This window comes from Branchiostoma floridae, chromosome 15 (assembly GCF_000003815.2).
Source record: "Branchiostoma floridae strain S238N-H82 chromosome 15, Bfl_VNyyK, whole genome shotgun sequence".
NCBI classification, from domain to species: Eukaryota; Metazoa; Chordata; class Leptocardii; order Amphioxiformes; family Branchiostomatidae; genus Branchiostoma; species Branchiostoma floridae.
Window position 1 is genome coordinate 20,253,429 of NC_049993.1, and position 19,678 is coordinate 20,273,106.

At 42.6% G+C, this 19,678-nt stretch overlaps 2 protein-coding genes across 2 annotated transcripts in view; one reads left to right on the forward strand and one right to left on the reverse strand.

Annotated features, from left to right (window-relative positions):
- Positions 1 to 2,370: 2,370 nt before the first annotated feature.
- LOC118432418 (synaptonemal complex central element protein 2-like) lies at positions 2,371 to 7,586 on the forward strand. Its single transcript, XM_035843976.1, has 4 exons — positions 2,371 to 2,524; positions 3,258 to 3,426; positions 5,306 to 5,501; positions 6,165 to 7,586. The coding sequence occupies exons 2-4, from the start codon at positions 3,260 to 3,262 to the stop codon at positions 6,357 to 6,359; spliced, it is 558 nt and encodes a 185-aa protein (XP_035699869.1). The 5' UTR covers positions 2,371 to 2,524; positions 3,258 to 3,259; the 3' UTR covers positions 6,360 to 7,586.
- The window catches only part of LOC118431651 (vitellogenin-6-like), a 46,597-nt gene continuing 34,279 nt past the window's right edge, over positions 7,361 to 19,678 (reverse strand). The window contains exons 32-39 of the mRNA XM_035842893.1: positions 17,120 to 17,327; positions 13,914 to 14,083; positions 13,259 to 13,422; positions 12,270 to 12,381; positions 10,979 to 11,158; positions 10,195 to 10,351; positions 8,665 to 8,855; positions 7,361 to 7,744 (exon numbers count right to left, since the gene is read on the reverse strand). Coding sequence (XP_035698786.1) covers positions 7,652 to 7,744; positions 8,665 to 8,855; positions 10,195 to 10,351; positions 10,979 to 11,158; positions 12,270 to 12,381; positions 13,259 to 13,422; positions 13,914 to 14,083; positions 17,120 to 17,327 — 1,275 coding nt within the window. The 3' untranslated portion in view covers positions 7,361 to 7,651. The remainder of the gene's footprint in view (positions 7,745 to 8,664; positions 8,856 to 10,194; positions 10,352 to 10,978; positions 11,159 to 12,269; positions 12,382 to 13,258; positions 13,423 to 13,913; positions 14,084 to 17,119; positions 17,328 to 19,678) is intronic.

The window sequence follows — 19,678 nt, forward strand, 5'->3', positions numbered from 1 at the left end:
TCAACAGGTGTCATCACAATATCTTATCAACATCTTATCAATATATTTGCCTTACCCCCGCTATATTATTACCCCCGTGTATTTACCAGGACTTTATACCATTGCAACCACATAGCATTACACAATGGGTGACACTAAGTGATGCTAAGAGTAGAGTAGATAGACGAAAACCTTCCTATCTTTCTTTTGCAAACCAAGCTACTGTATTGACCAAGATTTAATGGCATTGTATTACTGCATCCACATAGTATTATACAATGGATGTCACCATGCGATGATACAAGGGTTAAAAGCAGAAAACCGCCTAATAACGTGTTCGTGGCTGAACCCTTACCCCCACGACTTGTATTCTACAGACTTCTAGCCACATAGCATAATACAATGTATGTCTTTAAGTGGTACTGAGAGTAGAGTAAATTACAGAAAAGGTATCATTATTTCGTGATTCCTCAGCTGCTAATTGACCAAGATTTGATTTAATTTGATTTCATCATTGCAAGCACATAGCATTACACAATGGGGGTCACTAAGCGATGGGAAAGGTAAATAAAAGGGAAGCGATGCTGACATTGCTGAATTGTTTGCCATTTAATCTATGAACTAACAATTTGTTTGGTATCAAAGCATGTGACAAGAGAGACCGTGCGTTGGTCCATCATTAGGCATCAATAAATAATCATACTGTGACCATCACGGCAACGGTGCAGTGGAATCCTCGCAACCGCATAGCTTTGTACAATGGGCGTCACTAAGTGATGATAAAGGGTAGAATAGATAACAGAATAGCGCATTTGCTGACTGTACACTACTGTGATCTATCAACCAAAAATAGTTCAATACCGCAGTATGTTAGAACTGTGGTAACAGAAAGGCAAAGTCCAGCGTGTATCTAAAGTGCTTTTATTGCAAAAGATACCCCTAATTGATTAATTTATATTTTCACAGAAGTAATGACTAACCAAAGTGACTTACAGAACGATGCTGTAACAATCAGCAAACTAATGTTAAACTAACGGAATTTTGTAATTGTAAACTGACATACGTGCGGTAGTGTGGCACTATAAATCATCGATCCAGTGTTTTAACATGTCGTTCATAGTTAATTGTAATGTCTGCCAGGAGGAATGCTATGTCTATTGTTTAATAAACCGGTCTTTACTACTACCACTTATATTTGCTACCATGTGTAGGGTGGAGGGTTTGTTCTACACATAGGTGTTCTAAGGGGTGCTATCGGCGTTGCTGGTAGAAGGTAAAGTCCTTGCCAGATATTGCAACACCTCCCACCTCAAGCTTACTTACAAAACACTAGTATATACGCGCGACAGCAAAATCTAACCGGCCACTTTTGAAATGTGAAAACTCAACTTGACGACTTAGAATTAAGAACAGGGGTAACAAAGATTATGGTAATCTAGCAGATATTCAATGAAATGTATACGTTTATGGAAAGCAGTGTAAGTGACCAAATTACGTCATACGTAACGGAGGTTGCTGTCTCGTCTTCAAGTACAAATGCTTAACGATAGGCGGCGCTTGTGCAACACATCAGCACCTTCCGGTAACCGTGCCGAGGATCTGCATGAGACACCGCCATCTACTACCACTTGGAAGTGTTTGCATTCATTTACATACCTTTTCACCGGATGGTTTCGAATAGAATTCGAGATACGTAATGCTTAGGTGAGTCAAGTCGCTTGATGTTTAATTGTTCAGCTTTATCAGGACCCCAATGAATGGATCAGCGGTTTCATGACACCGCTGCACTACGGACCAGCGGTTTCATGACACTTTTGTATAGACCAGCGGTTTCATGACACATTTGCATAGACCAGTGGTTTCATGACACCGTTGTATGGACCAGCGGTTTCATGAAACCATTGCATGGATCAGCGGTTCCATGACATCGTTGTATGAATCAGCGGTTTCATGTAACGTTATACGGCAAGGCGCGCAGCTTTCTCATAATTTACCAACAAGTGACATTTAATGTACCGATGGACTTGTCCTTGGTGCTGAATAACTTTCAGACAAAAACAATACAATACGAAATGTTCATCATAAAATTAAGGTCTGTGAGTTAATTGTTGCGGCAAGTTTTGGGAAGCGCATAACACTTAGAATTGTACTTATCGGCCATCGTATATCTTGGATGGTGTTGTCATGACCGTTCCCCTTCCCGGTGTTTCTTCAAAGTAAACAGCGTTCCCTTCGCAACCGGTGGGCACTGAAGTTTTCTGGGCGGTCGCTGCTACCAGGAGAACATAATCTGAGCTAAATGTTGTCTAAAACTGCTCAATTTTTACCATTTTCCACAGATCTTCGGCTGCATGTCGTGGTCTTCATTCTTCCCTCCGTATGACGCCTGTTTAGAACGCGCGATCTGATTGGACAACACGACCGCAACGCACGCCGGGTAACCCATCCGCCATTTTGGATGTTCCATGTCCCATCAGCTGTGTTGCCCGCCAGGATTAAAACGTTTCAAGGTCAAGATTTGCTACAGTTACAGCATTCCATTTGGGTAAGTCTACTGGCATTTTCTCAAAGCAATGTGTCCTGAACTAGTTTCATTGATAGGACAATGTAAAGTTTTTTTTTTTTGTTGTTGTTGTCAATATGACTTTATTCGGGTCCAACAGCAGTACATTGTGATTGTTACAAACAAAGGACAATGTAAAGTTATGTTTGAGTGTGTTTTGAAGCGACTAATTGTCTAGGGAAAGTTAGGGGAGGGGGGCAGTGGTGTCATCACAATCATAATGTCTCATACATGATACTGCACTGGTCTGATGTGTTTAACATCACCTGACGTCCTATGTTTTAATACTTATCACTATAGTATCAGACATCTTTCTCAGAGCTCCATAGTAGTAGCCATTTTGAGATGATATATTTATGTTCTTGCTGTAAAAGAACTACCTTCATCGGCTACATATAGCATGAGATTAGCAGCACTCCAGTTAGAAGCTCTGAGGAAGGTGTCTGACAGGCATCAAAACATAAGCCTTTACTTTACTGATTATGTGAAAGAATACCTAGTGGGACTGCGTGGCGCAATCGTCAGCACTTTTGACTCAGGTCCAGAAGGTCCTGAGTTCAAACCCCGATGTGTCACTGGTCTTGTACCCTTGGGAAAGGCACTTAACACGACTTTCCTATATAGGCTACAAAAGTCTTCAGCAAATTGAAATTGGTAGCCTCAAAAAACGAAAGGAAAGAAAGCTCCAAAATCCAAATTATCCTGTTGTTGTCAGACATGGAGACCAGATCAACCAGTGCTAAGGCGGGAATAGTCCCAGCCAGCCAACAGGAGTCGAGGAACGCGACAAAGGACGACAAGATGTTCAAACATCCCGGGGAAACCGCGGCAACCAGAGAAACAGCTGTGCAGGAGGCACCAACCTCTGATACTGACTCAGTAAGGTACTGTGAAATCAGTAATAGTTTAACAAACAAACAAAATTTACAATTTGCTAATGTTTAGGTGCAGTATTCTTCCCAACTGCAAGAGGGCAGTTCTTCATCCCACTTGCATAATAATAGAATTAACTGATAATAATCATAATTTTTGTAATTATAGTTTATGAAGTTTTTCTTGGACACTAATCTTATTTCTATTTGTTTGTTTTTATTCCACAATTGTTTTGTCCAACACTGACGACAGGAAAGGTACACAACACATTCATTCATTCTTTCATTCATCTTTCCTTTATTCTGAGTTATTCTGAACCAACCATTTCATCATCCACCTCAGAAACCCTAACAGAAAGCCTGTTGAATCTGGAATGCCCACATGGGAAATGCTGAACCAGAGTGTACACAGAAACCATTCATTAATTTACCATTCATTCATTCAGTTGCTCATTTACTCATTCATTCATCCATTTCATATTCACTCATTCCTTTTCTCAGTCATTCCGAGCCAGCCATTCCAGTATCCACCTCAGAAACCCTAACAGAAAGCCCCATGGCCAGTACTGTTGAATCTGGGATGCCCACAAGAGAAATGCTGAACTAGAGTACACAGAAACCATTCATTCATTCATTCATTTGTTCATTCATCTGTTTATTCATCCATTTCATATTCATTCATTCCTTTATTCAGTTACTCTGAGCCAGCCATTCCAGTATCCACTCCAGAAACCCTAACAGAAAGCCCCATGGCCAGTACTGTTGAATCTGGGATGCCCACAAGAGAAATGCTGAACCAGAGTACACAGAAACAATTCATTCATTTATTCATTCATTCATTCATTCATTTGTTCATCCATCTGTTTATTCATCCATTTCATATTCATTCATTCCTTTTCTCAGTTACTCTGAGCCAGCCATTCCAGTATCCACCTCAGAAACCCTAACAGAAAGCCCCATGGCCAGTACTGTTGAATCTGGGATGCCCACAAGAGAAATGCTGAACTATCTAGTACACAGAAACAATTCATTCATTTATTCATTCATTCATTCATTCATTCATTTGTTCATCCATCTGTTTATTCATCCATTTCATATTCATTCATTCCTTTTCTCAGTTACTCTGAGCCAGTCATTCCAGTATCCACCTCAGAAACCCTAACAGAAAGCCCCATGGCCAGTACTGTTGAATCTGGGATGCCCACAAGAGAAATGCTGAACTAGAGTACACAGAAACAATTCATTCATTCATTCATTTGTTCATTCATCTGTTTATTCATCCATTTCATATTCATTCATTCCTTTTCTCAGTTATTCTGAGCCAGCCATTCCAGTATCCACCCCAGAAACCCTAACAGAAAGCCCCATGGCCAGTACTGTTGAATCTGGGGTGCCCACAAGAGAAATGCTGAACTAGAGTACACAGAAACAATTCATTCATTCATTCATTTGTTCATTCATCTGTTTATTCATCCATTTCATATTCATTCATTCCTTTATTCAGTTACTCTGAGCCAGCCATTCCAGCATCCACCTCAGAAACCCTAACAGAAAACCCCATGGATGGTACTGTTGAATCTGGGATGCCCACATGGGAAATGCTGAACTAAAGTGCACATAAATAGCATTCATTCATCTTTCATTCATTCATTTCTTTAATCATTCATCCATTTCATATTCATTCATTCCTTTATTCAGTTACTCTGAGCCAGCCATTCCAGCATCCACCTCAGAAACCCTAACAGAAAACAACATGGCCAGTACTGTTGAGTCTGGGATGCCCACATGGGAAATGCTGAACCAGAGTACACAGAAACAATTCATTCATTCATTCATTTGTTCATCCATCTGTTTATTCATCCATTTCATATTCATTCATTCCTTTTCTCAGTTACTCTGAGCCAGCCATTCCAGTATCCACCTCAGAACCCCTAACAGAAAGCCCCATGGCCAGTACTGTTGAATCTGGGATGCCTACGAGAGAAATGCTGAACCAGAGCGCACAGAAGCTGGTGGATGACATCAACAGCAAGAGGAAGAGAGATGCCGCCTTGCTGTCAGACTTCAAGAAGGCCCTGGAGATACAGGTAGCTGCACTGTTATGTAGCTGCACTACAATGTTCATGCCTGCATCACTTAACATGCATGTGGCTTTGCTGCACTAAGTAAGATGTCCCTATGCTGTGAAAAAGCCTGGTGAAGACACTGATCTTGTTGTAATATGCACTGACAGCACAAAGTAATTGTGTCGTGCCTATAGTGCATAAGCTTAGCATTAGACTACGTGTGCCTGTCACATCTTGCTTTTGGCCTTCAACACTGGGTAGTGAAACTGACACTAATCAAAGAAGAAGCTAGTTTTCCTTTTATAACTTACATAGCCGTAGACAGTCATTGACCTTGAATGAGGAATAAAATTTCCATTGTCTGTTAATTGCTGCGTGGCGCGTTGGTACACCCGATCCCTCGATCTTGGAAGTTAAGCAACGCGCGGTCCGGACAGTGCTTGGATGGGAGTCCCCCAACCAAGGACGCCAGGATTGCTGTAGCCTCACGAAGCTTTCCAGGAAATCGTCTTCCGGGAGGGACGTAAAACGGGGGTCCCGTGCTCGAGGAGGTGCCTCGGCTATGTTAAACAGCCTCATTACCCTCACTTTGGGTACCTACTGGCTGCAAAATACACCCGATATCATCATATTCGTTAATTACTGTGACTTTGAAATGACACAAAACCAAACTTGTTGTTCCAGGTTGGGAACTCCTGCAGCCTCCTGGAGAGCTCCATGTACCAGACTTACGAGAGGACAGGAGCGCGGATGCAGGAGAAGCTACAGGAGCTGTTCGCTGTGCTGGACCGCGTCTCCAAACTGGAGGCGGAGCTCAAGCAGTTCCGACAGGCCCTGGGCATGCTGTACACAGATGTGCAGGCTCCACAGACACAGTAGAAGTTTGTATTTATCTATTATAGTAATTATTATAGATTCTACCATGAAGTTTTACGTTTTTTTCTTTGTTGATCATGGGCCATTGATACAGTAAATACAGAGCTCAAGCAGTTCCGACAGGCTCTGGGCATGTTGTATACAGATGTGCAGGCTCCACAGACACAGTGATACACACAGGAAGTTTGTAGGTTTCTAAGATTCTACCTTGAAGTTCTATGTTTTTATTTGTTGATCATGGGCCGTAAAAACAGAGAAACAGTGAATACAGAGCTCAAAGAGTTCCAACAGGCTCTGGGCATGCTGTACACACAGAAAGTTTGTATTTATCTAGATTCTAATCTAATAATTTATCAAGCTATGTTTTTAATTTGTGCAACAGAAATGCTCAGCTCCAAACACAGGAACCTGAGTGAACCTATATGTATTATAGGTGTGTGTTTTCCCTCCAGCTTTGATGATATATCATTGTCTCTTTCCCATTCATTCATTCACTCATTTACCTTGTTGGACTCTTGCCCTCTTAGATTATTCAATATATGATATTCATTTATTGACTCATTAATTCATTTATTCATTCATTCACTCATTCATCTTGCTGTACCCTGCATCCTTTTTGTCTTGGTAGAACCTTAATCTAGCTAGTGACAAGTCATATGCCAGGGAGTTGTTATAATGTGAGGTGGTGCTGTTGTGATAATTCTAATTTCTAAGAAATTGGTTTCTTAGGATTTATTGTAGCAGACAGCTAGGTTGATTCAAGTTTGAATACTTGAAGTCATGGGACCATGTCTTTGTTTAAAAAATGTTCCCTTTGGCTTTTATGTTACATTTGTAGGGAATTGACCTATTTTTTGTAAGCAACATTGATTAAATCATTACATTAACTACAAGGTTTCATGATGTTCGGAACCTCTTCTAATAGTTAGTTTCTTCTATCTCAAACTATCCAGTACCCTTACTATGTAAAAGGAGAGACAAATAAAGACCAGCACACTGTCAAGTTTCAGTGCTTGGGCTGTGCAGTTTAATGACTTTGGAATTTAACGGCTCACAGAAATTGTAACAGACAAAACAACAAGGTGACATCAATATGTTGCATCCAACACGAGAAAGAAAACATTAGAAAAACGATCGACTATCTCCTATTTTTTCATATTGCTGTGGCATAGTTCAAAATATACACAAAGCATCTCCAGAAATCTAACACGTGAAGACTGATTATGGCTAGCCAGATGGTCACCATGGTTACCCGTTGCCATGGTTACCCGTTGCCGCGGTTACCGTTGCCGTGGTTACTCGCGGCACTCCAGCTCAGCCTCCACATCCTGCACCAGATCGGTGCTCTTCGCCTGCAGCTTGTCTCCCAGAGGCTTCGTCTTGTGCATCTGGGGCAGAAATGAGGAATACAAGTTAGAAAATGTTTCTACATGTTTCGGACACAAAAAATGCTTTTGCAAAATTTAGTGCAGCTTTATTATTATGTATTTAAGCACAGAACCCTTACATCTCCTTGAATGTGTAATGTGACCCAAGTAAACCTTACACAGTTTGGAACATACAAAAAATCTCAGGCTCAACTAGAGAAACAGATCCAAATAGACCTTACAATATACTCGTAAAATCCAAGCTTCCTGGAGTCCATATAATATTACAAAACAGTGAACCTATACTTAAATAGCCCAAATGAACCTTTACTTACACCATATCATGCTCTGCGACAATTTTATATACTTCTTGGAATGGACCACAATTTTGCTAATGACATGCAGACGGTGTCTCCAGAATAGTAACATTTAAGGGAGTTTTATCCTCAAAAGGGAGTTTAGGGTACAATTTCATTCACAAAGCAACACTGTGGTCCTGCCAAATGTAGTTGTCAGAGGAACTGGCTGTCTCTAGTAGCCTGGGTACCACCTGGATAGTAGTAGTTCACTCCTATATGTTCGCTTCTGCTACCCATCTGGAGACTTGCACATTCAAACCGTTTGGTGCTAACGTCAGTTAGTGAACAAAGTAAGGAATGGGTTCTATAGTGTTCGTTCGATGACAGCAGACCTCCCACAAGCGGATGGAACGCCTGTTTGAACGATCGCTTGAACCCATTCCATAATTTGCTCATGTGTATGGACCAATGAGCGCCGCAGCGTCCAAAATTTGGACGATTCCAGACGTTAAGATGGTAAGGGTTCCCAGACAGAACAGCAGAGAAGCGACTCTATGTAGTGTATAATGAACGCCGGAGCAAACTACTTTCCGGATGGTACCCAGGCCATGTCTCTCTAGAGGGAATTCCTGGAAATCTCACCTTGATCATCTTCTGGGTGCTCTGCAGCTCCTTGGGCAGGCAGTGGAACTCCGTGGAGCGCACCTCAGACTTGGTCTTCCTGGAGCCCTCGGGGCACTGTGCCACCGGTGTCTTTGAGAAGCAAGCCTGCTCCTCGTTTTTCTGGTTCAGACGGGTGATCATGATGTTACGCATCACAGGCTGCTTCTTTCCTGCAGAGTAAGAGAAAATAAAAACCACAATGTAAAAGATATTAAAAAAAGGCTTAAAACCATACAACCAATGGCTGAGTGGGTAGAGTGTTTGCTTTGCATTCGGTAGGTTGTGAGTTTGATTCCTGTCCGAGTCATACCAATCCGGACTTTAAAAGTGTTACATGGGTGATCATCATGTTACGCATCACGGGCTGCTTCTTTGCTGTTCAGTGGGAAAAATGAAAACCACAATGAGAGACCTGAAATATAGACAAGGCTTATAACCATAACCTTTCTAAGCTTGGTTTGTGTGTTGCAACGGCCAGAACATTGACGGGTGATGTATGATATTATGCATCACCAACTGCTTCTTTCCGGTACAGTTGGGACAAGTTTAAGCAACACTTATTTATTTGATTGAGGTGGAGACTAGTCGCAGGAGATACCTTAAATATATTTTAAATGAAAACAAGGCTTTAAACCATAGAAAACCCTTTCTTACTGGGGTCTGTGTGGTGCAACAGCCAGAGCATTACCCTCCCCTTCACACTGTCTACCAGCTAACGGGCGAGATGGACCAAACTCTTAAGGAGACTTGTAGAATCTTGGAATCTTAAGAAGCACAAGTAACACAGAAGTGACTTTCCTTACCCCTTGTACTGCCTGCTGGTCACCATATAATGAGAAAGGTCAAACTCCTTAGACTCTTAAGTAGTCTTGATTATCTCACGTGACTAACCCTCCCCCTGGCATCAGAAAAGACAGACCAAACTCCTTGCAAGACATGTAGAGTCACAACTAAGATAGGTGGCACTTTTCCTCACCCTGCCATTTGGGTACCAGGTAAGACTGATCAAACTCCTTGAGAAACTTCTGAAAGACTTAGAATCTCAAGAAGCACAACTAAGACAGAAGAAGACTTACCCTCCCCCTTGCACTGGCTGCTGGGGATCAGGTAGGACAGGCCAAACTCCTTGGGAGACTTGGTAAAGACTTGGAATCTTAAGAAGTAAGACTTACCCTCACACTGGCTGCCGGGGATCAAGTAAGATAGACCAAACTCCTTCAAGTTGGTAGACTTGTTAAAGACTCTTAGAATCTTAAGAAGCAAGATTCACCCTCCCTGCAAACTCGGGGCAAACTCCTTGGGATACTTGTAGACTATAAAGTAGCACTGAGTCACTGACACACAAACCTCACTATTAAAGAAGCCCGACTCAACTAAGACAAAAGTAAGACTTACCCTCCCCCTCGTACTGGCTGCTGGGGATCAGGTAGGACAGGCCAAACTCCTTTGGAGACTTGTAGAATCATAGATAAATATTAAGAAGCAAAACTATGACAGGAGAAGACTTACCCTCCCCCTCGCACTGGCTGCTGGGGATCAGGTAAGACAGAGCGAACTCCTTGGGAGACTTGTAGATCTCCTCGCGAGGTCCCTCGTACTCATTAGACTGCTCCCCGTCAAAGTTGCCGCACAGACCAACCAGCTTCTTGCGGTAGTCGTGAGACACCTGGGGGGGACACGAAATTCAACGTGAATTTCTTTTTTTTTAAACAAGTTTGCTCAGTGTAGGGTTTAACCCTTAAACTGCCAGAGTTTCAGCACTATAAAATGCTATCAGTACCAGGGTTGGCTGCTGACCTCCAAAAAGAATCCCCCGAACAAGGCCGAAGTCCCTAACTTCCGGGGTTCATGCGCTACTCGCCCGCAAAGTTGCTACTTCGGGGGATATATCCGGGTCCGGGTGCGGCATATGAGTGCCAGATATATCCGGGTTTGGCTATTTAAGCGTTAACATGGACCACTTCTGGGCTCTGAACTAATACTAACAGTAGCAGCATCTATTCTAAGACTTACTGACTCACGTGAGAAGCATCAAGCTGTGTTAATGTTTGACTGGGAATGAAATTACAAGGGTTTCCAGCTGTCTTCGAGGGTTGGGTTTGTTACAAAGGTTCTGGGTTTGAGTCCTCTGATATACTCGGACGTTGGGCCTTTGGTGTGTTATTAGCCATAAGGCAGTTTACTGGATATGCAGCTTGTGCTGGTCAGTACAAACTTGGTGTGCTACGCCATAAAGCAGTTTACTGGGAATACAATACAATACAAACAAACAAATACACAACTCTGTACGAACCTTAACCTCGACGTTGTGTCCGTCGACCTTGACGTGCAGGCCGTGCTGGGGTGACTTCAGCTCGATGCCGTTGCCATGGCAATACAGAGTGCACATGACCTTGCCAGTGACCTGGTGACGAATCTTCTTGGCCTCTCCTGGCTGAACCTGAACTTGGCGGCCGTCGATGGTCACCTCAATCTGAGGGTTAAAGTGATAAGCAGGTTAACATTTTCAACTCAGGGCTCGAAATACTTTTTTCTGCATACCTGCATTGGTGCAGGTAACATTGAAAAGTACCTGCACCAGACAAATTTTACCTGCACCACTCTGAATTTAGGAAATATGGATCATACTAAAATTGTTCAGGAACCATTGCTATTTTTCTTTTATACTTTATAGGTTGCAACAGTTCATGTATGCTAGTAACAATCCACATACATAGGTTAGGTGCAGGTAGACACCAGAAATACCTGCACAGCTCCAATTATACCTGCACTCACTTGCATATGCAGGTGGTATTTCGAGCCCTGCAACTGTTTTCAAAGAAGAAGTCAAACCCCATAATAGTAATGTAGAATTAGAGTCGTAGCGACTACCAATATTCTATATGTACATACAATCACTTAATCTTTGTATGTTAGAGTTTAGATTATTTACCTGTTTTCAATCACTTCATGTACTTGACTTTATTCACTTGCAATTAGCCCCATGGGCACGAATTTGCAATAAAACCTTTACCTTGTAAAGTGATTTTGAATTAAACCCTGTTAACCCTTTACTTATTCATTTATTTAAGTTTTTTATTTATTTATTGGTTCTGCTATGCAGCATGCACAGCCAGGGCTGCCAACCTAGCCTGTGGCTATTACAAGGGGCTAACCCCGCTGACACAGAGACAATACGAAATGAATTTGGCAAGGACAGGGTACTTATCAATAACAATATTCTAAGTACATAAAAAGACAAAAGGTCAACCCATCATTGCCAAGAGCCTAGCAATGCATCAACTAAGAATTGGCTAGTTTGAGAGTCAGAAGAGAGAACTTAATAAAAAATTTCTGTCTACAGAGTAAAGAAAAATGAGCTTGTCTCGGGAAAAAAAGAACCCGTGAAAATCCAATGAAAGGAGTGAAAAAATTTTTCTGCTTTCTTGTAGAACTTTCTGATTATTAAAGACATGACTGCCCAGTTGAAAAGGATTTTTTTTCTATAACTTGTTCAGGGATGAATATACGAAGTTACCACACAGGGCACAGAACCTGAACACAACATGCTACTCTCAAAACAATCTACAGAAGTCCACACTTACAGGTGTGTGCCTGTGCAGATTTTCCTCGCTGCTGGACCACTCGAAGGACTTGGACTTGCTGGCAGACCCCTCGGAGCTGGTCTGCTGGCTGATGCCCTTCTCCTGAGACTTCCTGGAGAACAGATATGGCCGGAGTGCCGTCAATCCTGTACCTTTTTTTATTGACAATGATCTTTATTGCAGAACCATGACCAACAAATATTTGCTTGTAGGAATGGCAAACCATTTCACGCCATCCATCCAAAAATCTAAACTTCATGACATGGAAAATGTATATTCCGAAATGGTCAAATGACAGATGAAAAAACATGAATTAACAACATGGGTCCCATGCAAACAATGAAAGGAACAGAATAAAATGATGATGATGATTATCAATGGTTTATTAGATTAAAAATCTCCTGCAGCCTGTTGGCTGAATTTACAACAAACGTTGTCAAGACAAAATCAAACCTGGACACAGACTTGCCATACTTGTCCAGCAGCCTCCACCAGGTTACGTGGATCGGTGGTCTAATTGTGGAAATTGGACAAATAGAGTCAATAGTACGCCAGGGCAGTCGGCCGGCCGGAAAAAAACCATTATCCTCACCACTTCGCACCTGTTAGATAGCGATTAGTCGCCTTCAAAGACGATACAGACCCCTCACAGGCTTCGTGATGAGGATATGAGGTGATGTTTTTTTCTGGCCGGCCGATTCCCTTATACCCCCCTCACATTAGGCGCGATTCGATCGGACGACGAGTCTGCGAGCTCTAAATTACGAGGAGGCATGACCCTGACGGGAAGGGTGAACTCTGCCATTTCTTCGGCGGCATCCTGGTCATGCCTCCTCTTAAATCAGAGCTCGCAGAGTGAGACTCGTTGTCCGATCGAATCGCGCCTAATGTGAGGGGGGCATTAGCGTACTATTGACTCTATTTGTCCAATTTCTACGATCAGTCCACCGATTCACGTAGCCTGGTGGAGGCTGCTGTCCACCAAATACCTGCTCTGTTGGCCCTCCTGGCTCTGCCTCCATCCCTGGGTCTCCTCCTTGCTCTTCTGGCTCTCCTGGATGATGGTATCCTGTGAGATTGACTCCTTGCTCTGCTCCTGGCTTGAGGCGCCGCGAGGAACTCTCATCTCAATCTTTGTGCTCTTGAGAAAGACCTGAGATGGCAAATGGTTGGGACAATTATTATATTTCAATGATGTCTGTTAAACACTTTAAACATTGAACATTTTTAACATTACGGGATTCCAGTCTTTTATCTCATTCTCTCTGTCTGTCTGTCTCTGTCTCTCTGTGTCTGTGTCTGTCTCTCTCTCTCTCTGTCTCTCCCACTCTCTCTCTCTCTCTCTCTCTCTCTCTCTCTCTCTCTCTCTCTCTCTCTCAGGCTTGTTGATGAGGACCATCAATTTCTCTTCCTCACTCTCTACATCTATACTCTCTTTCTCTCGATCTCTCTTTCTCTCTCTGTATATATATATATATTATGTCTTGCTTCAGTCCTTTGTAATGCTTTACTTTGCTACAAACAATAACACGAACCTTGACAGTTTTCTCAGGTTTGTTCACGAGGACCATACGCTTCCCCCCTCTCTATCACTTGCTTCAGTCCTTTGTAATGCTTTACTTTTATACAAACAATTACACAAACCTTGACAGTTTTCTCTGGCCGCTGTGCCTCAGGTTTGTTCACGAGGACCATAAACTTCTCCTCGGGAGAGGCGTCCTTGGCCAGGATGTGGTCGCACTTGCCGACCTTGTACTTGTACTCCACATCGTCGAAGGTACGGATCTTGTCGTTGGCCTGGACCTTGCAGAACGCTGGAAACGAGGAAGGGAAGAAGAGTTTAACTAGAAATAGAACATTTACTGATGGCTGTTTCTTCGTATCCGAAGATCAATGGTAGGCAGACAAGATTGATTAGACGTCACCAGTCCGCCTGGCCTGCTCGTGACTTTTTAAGGTGAAGGAGGGGTGTGCACTCCCTTCTCCACCCTCTCGTCTACTGGCGCACTAAGTCCTACAGGGACAGAACTGTTTGCCACGTAAGAAGGCCCCAGCAGATGCAGGTTTATTATTTTTTACTAGTAAACAAATAATTCCTGCCTTTAGGTTACCTTCAAGTGGTCTGGCCTATAACTACTGCTCTGCTCATTCCTACTTCAACACATTCGTATACATGGTGACCAACCCCTAAAGGCCCCTAAAGCTCTGTCCTGCCACTTGCTACATAATGTAATCGAACACCGTACGTAATTAGCCTCGAAAGGGTATACCACTCCGTAAGGGGCAGTATAACCCCGTCGTGTGTAAACATGTGCGAACATGCGTGATCACGTCGACCGAACCGAACCGAACCGTACGGTATCTGCTGAATCCCCAGCAAGTCGGAAGTCATTATACACCAACGATCTTGTTCTGTAGCCTCATGATCTTCCTCTCTTGTTCATTAACATTGTCTTTGTGTAATTTATCTGAGTGCCTTGTAGGTTTATGCTGTTTTTACTCGAAATTCAATAGCTAAGTTATTTTAGTCCCGACGATTTTACTAATTCATGTATGTGGAGATATGCTTGTAGCTTGACTTCTGTTTATTGCAATTCAGCTCAATTAAAAACAAAAACAAAACAAAACAAGTGACCGTAGGTAACATAGTCTGTGACGTCGGTCTGGTATATGTTGGTTGTTTTGTCTTCTTTGGTGTGTGACGTTGTGCTTATATCCTATATGATTCTTTTCATGGTGTTAGATATATCGTTGTATCTAAAGTTGCCTAATATTTCTGTGTCATGTGAATCTTACTAAACAGGTATGGATTGTGAGATAACATGTGGCCAAAGTCAAAAAGATATGGTGACGATAAGTTACCGGATGGTCTACTCTAATACACAGGCACATTCACACACAGACACACCTACAAGACCGACAGGCAGACTGACAAACGCACCAAGTATTAACATGTTTCTGTTATGGACGTAATAAGTATGAAGCACGGAATAGGACCTTGATGTTTCTTAGTCGAAGTCCGGGAATATAATATGGCTAAACTTCATTTGGGACGAGAATTCTTACACGCTTCATTGCAAACGGCGACAGGAGGTATTTGATTGGCAGGGTCATTAGTGGAACATTAGATGTCGGTTCCCATGTCCCACATACGATAACACACAGCTGTTGATGATGAACTGTGCGATAAGTTTTTAACTAGTGTGAAGCCATAAGGTAGCATGACACAGTGTTAATGGGTGAATCCCGGGGTCCATGATGCTGGTACATAAAGTAGTACGGATAAACTTGTTGAATAAGAGGTAGAAAGCAAACGCGCGTAAAATTCTTGCACATATCGCGCATCTGCTTAACTATACCCAATTACCTCAACGGGCACCATATGCAGACATGGGCCAATACACTGTGAAACGTACAATTTGCAGGGGTGATTTCTGAAATTATTACATACATAATACAAACAGCTGCCGAAAAAATAAAACACCTTGCATCATCGTCCAACTATGTGTAGAGAACCTGCCAAACCACAAACGTATGCGACAACGGGAACATGCAGATATAGATGCGAACGCGCGTTACATTGACGACCAGAGAACATCACGCATCTGCTTGCAATATCTCAATTACAGCATGACCCATATACAGGGGATCTGGACTAATACACCGAAAGATGAACATTTTGTAGGGGTGTTATTTTTATTGCGTCCCTAATAAAACCAACTGCCGCAAAAACAACAACAAAAAACAACGTGCATCATCGTCAACCTCAGTGCAGATGACCTGCCAAACAACGTACGTATGCGACAACGGGAACATGCAGATACCGATGCGAACGCGAATAACTTTGACGATCAGGTAACACCACGCATCTGCTTGACAAATTCCAATGACACCATGACCCACATACAGAGGATCTGGACCAAAACACCGCAAGACGAACAAATTGTAGGGGTGTTATTTTTATAAAATCCATAATAAAACCACCTGCCGCAAAAAAAAGTTCACGTGCATCATTGTCAACCTCAGTACAAAGGACCTGCCAAACCACATAGAATTCAGACAACGGGAACATACAGATACAGCTGCGAACGCGCGTAAACGTGACAAAACTAAAAGTCTGTCGACCAGAGGGTCTGGTCACAGACTAATAAAATCATTCATCAACGGAGCACATCTCTATTGTGTACATGTACTTAGTAGCAGAGTCCATAGCCTGTTCGGCAATGCTCTGCCTGGTCGAAGGGAACCACAGTGGCACCCACGCAATGCTAACAACAACAACAACAACAAACAAAGCACATCTACTCACGTGTGTACATGTACTTAGTAGCAGTGTCCATGGCCTGTTCGGCGATGCTCTGCCTGGTTTGGACTTAAGTTCACTAGTGTGTACAAACTGAGCACATCTCTATATACTCACGTGTGTACATGTACTTAGTAGTGGTGTCCATGGCCTGTTCGGCGATGCTCTGTCTGGTTTGGACTTAAGTTCACTAGTGTGTACAAACTGAGCACATCTCTATATACTCACGTGTGTACATGTACTTAGTAGTGGTGTCCATGGCCTGTTCGGCGATGCTCTGTCTGGTTTGGACTTAAGTTCACTAGTGTGTACAAACTGAGCACATCTCTATATACTCACGTGTGTACATGTACTTAGTAGCGGTGTCCATGGCCTGTTCGGCGATGCTCTGCCTGGTTTGGACTTACGTTCACTAGTGTGTACAAAAAGAGCAGACATCTGTACTCACGTGTGTACATGTACTTAGTAGCGGTGTCCATGGCCTGTTCGGCGATGCTCTGTCTGGTTCACTAGTGTGTACAAACTGAGCACATCTCTATATACTCACGTGTGTACATGTACTTGGTGGCAGTGTCCATAGCCTGTTCGGCGATGCTCTGTCTGGTGGAGGGGAACCACAGCGGCACCCAGGCCAGCGGGACGCGCGTGAGGTTCTGGGTCATCTCGGGTTTACGGATGGAGACGTTCATCTCCCGCTCGGCCGCGTCCAGGGTGGCGCGCAGGCGGATCTGGTTGGGGGCGTTCTTGTTGCCGATCTGAGGTGGCAAGAGTGGATTATGGTTAGGGTTGTCGACACTCCCAGGTTTTTTTCTTTATTGAAATACGTGTAAAAATACCAATTAACGGACGAGGACAAAGTGACGGCGGACTCAAGTTACATTCAACTTATATTAACGCCGCCACTTATTCAAGAATTGAAAATAACAAATTATACAGGACAATAATAAATAGATAATTACATATGTATGAACAGTGTACGTGAGTCGATCTCTCTTACTGGAGTAGAAAACTAAAACAAAGAATTATACTTGAATCTAAAAACGATTTGTTGTTGCAATGTACACATGTGTTGCTTCTATAATTCTGCAATTGACATTTAAGGAGCAGAAAGAACTACCTTGTAAGATCAACATTTCTTTGGCATTATTTGCAAGACTGTGGAAATCAAGTATATGTACAAGTAACCCAGAGAGTTTGCCGATGAGAACTGAGCGCTGGTAATTATAGGTTCTGACCTGGAGTACGTACTGTGCAACCTAACTTAGCTACCACTCAGTGCATAGTGAACTAGACCTAGATCAGGGCAACCTAGCCTATGGCCAGGGCATAACGAAACCATTTACGCTGACTGGTCAATATCGTAAACTCAGGATAGAGCGCCCTGCACTAGGGAGGCACAGAAAAGGTATAAAAGGAGGAGTGGTCCGATCTCTGTCATTCTTGAGAAAGACATATTAAAGTCGAAACCGGTAGAATACTGCCGTCTCTGAGCTGTCATTTTCCCAAGCTACGAATGATGACTCCCAGGTTGTGGGTTCGAATCCCTACCGGAACCCAACATTGTGCCCATGAGAATAATAATTTTCAACTGATTGCTCACTCAACTCAGGTGAAGATGAGTATCTATCTTTTGGCTAGGGAAGTTCTGGTGTAAAGGACGTTAAATGTTGGTTTCCTGTTTGAGCGGAGCCACATGTCGCCAGGAAAGTACTAATTGAGTTTATGGAAAAGAGTAGGGGACCCTCCCAGTGTAACTGGATCAAACCTTACTGTTATGTCCTATGCAGCTCTTGTACCTACCACACAAAACTACGTGGTTTAAGATTAAGGCACGATTTACACTTGTAGTTTTATCTGTAGTACTACAGATCGTAGTCTACTACTGTAGTAGCCTACAGATTTTTTCTGGGTGTAAACAGAAATGAAGTGTAGTCTACTACTGTAGTCTACTACACCCTCCGAGGCTGTAGTACTACAGTTCAGCGGACGTTCTATGAGAATTCGAACAGGGTGTAAACAGAAACTGTAGTAGACTACAGCTGACTGACGCCAACCGCGTCAGTCGCCTCCTGCGCTGCATACGTTCTTGGCGTGTCTGGTTGAAAACCTGGGTAACACTGCAACATGAACATAATGACCTCCGCCTCTCCCGTCATTTTGATCCGTCCGGTGGTCAAAATTGGCACTTTTGACACAACAGGAAGAGTGAAGAAGACCAAAAAATTGATGCTGTTCGATCTGGTGTAATTCGAAACGTACGCGTGTTTTATTTGGGTCATCTGCGGTCAATGTACTATTTTCTATTGTCATGGCCTATTTTTCAGAGTGCCTTGTTATATTTCAGCCATACATAGTATGGTGAAATATATTGTATTCGTAATGTTTCTTTCTTTCTTTCTTTCTTTCTTTCTTTCTCCTGTCAAATCTTCAAAGTGATTCATCTCCGCCGTTCCTAGACCGAATGACCTGAAATTCGGCACAGTAGTAGAGTGGGCCAATACCTTGATGTGTTTTTCCCATTTTTGTCATATCTGCCTCTAAAATGATTTTATTGAGATTTTTTGGTCAATTTTAGACCAAAACTGTATATTTTGGCCCCTGTACCCTGGTATTACAACCAAATGAGCTGAAATTTGACAGAGATGTGCCTTGATAATGCCCCCATATAAATTCGATAACACTTTTGGTGTACAGTACAACAAAATGCTTATTTTTGCGATTTTTTGACCAATTTTTGACCAAAAAAGGACACATTTGGCCCCTGTACCCTGGTATTACAACCAAATGAGCTGAAATTTGACAGAGATGTGCCTTGATAATGCCCCCATATAAATTCAATAACACTTTTGGTGTACAGTACAACAAAATGCTTATTTTTGCGATTTTTTGACCAATTTTTGACCAAAAAAGGACACTTTTGGCCCCTGTACCCTGGTATTGCAACCGAATGAGCTGAAATTTGTCACAGATGTGCCTTGATAATCCCTTCATATAAATTCAATAACAATTTTGGTGTACAGTGCAACAAAATGCTTATTTTTGCGATTTTTGGCCAATTTTTGACCAAAAAAGGACACTTTTGGCTCCTGTACCCTAGTATTACAAT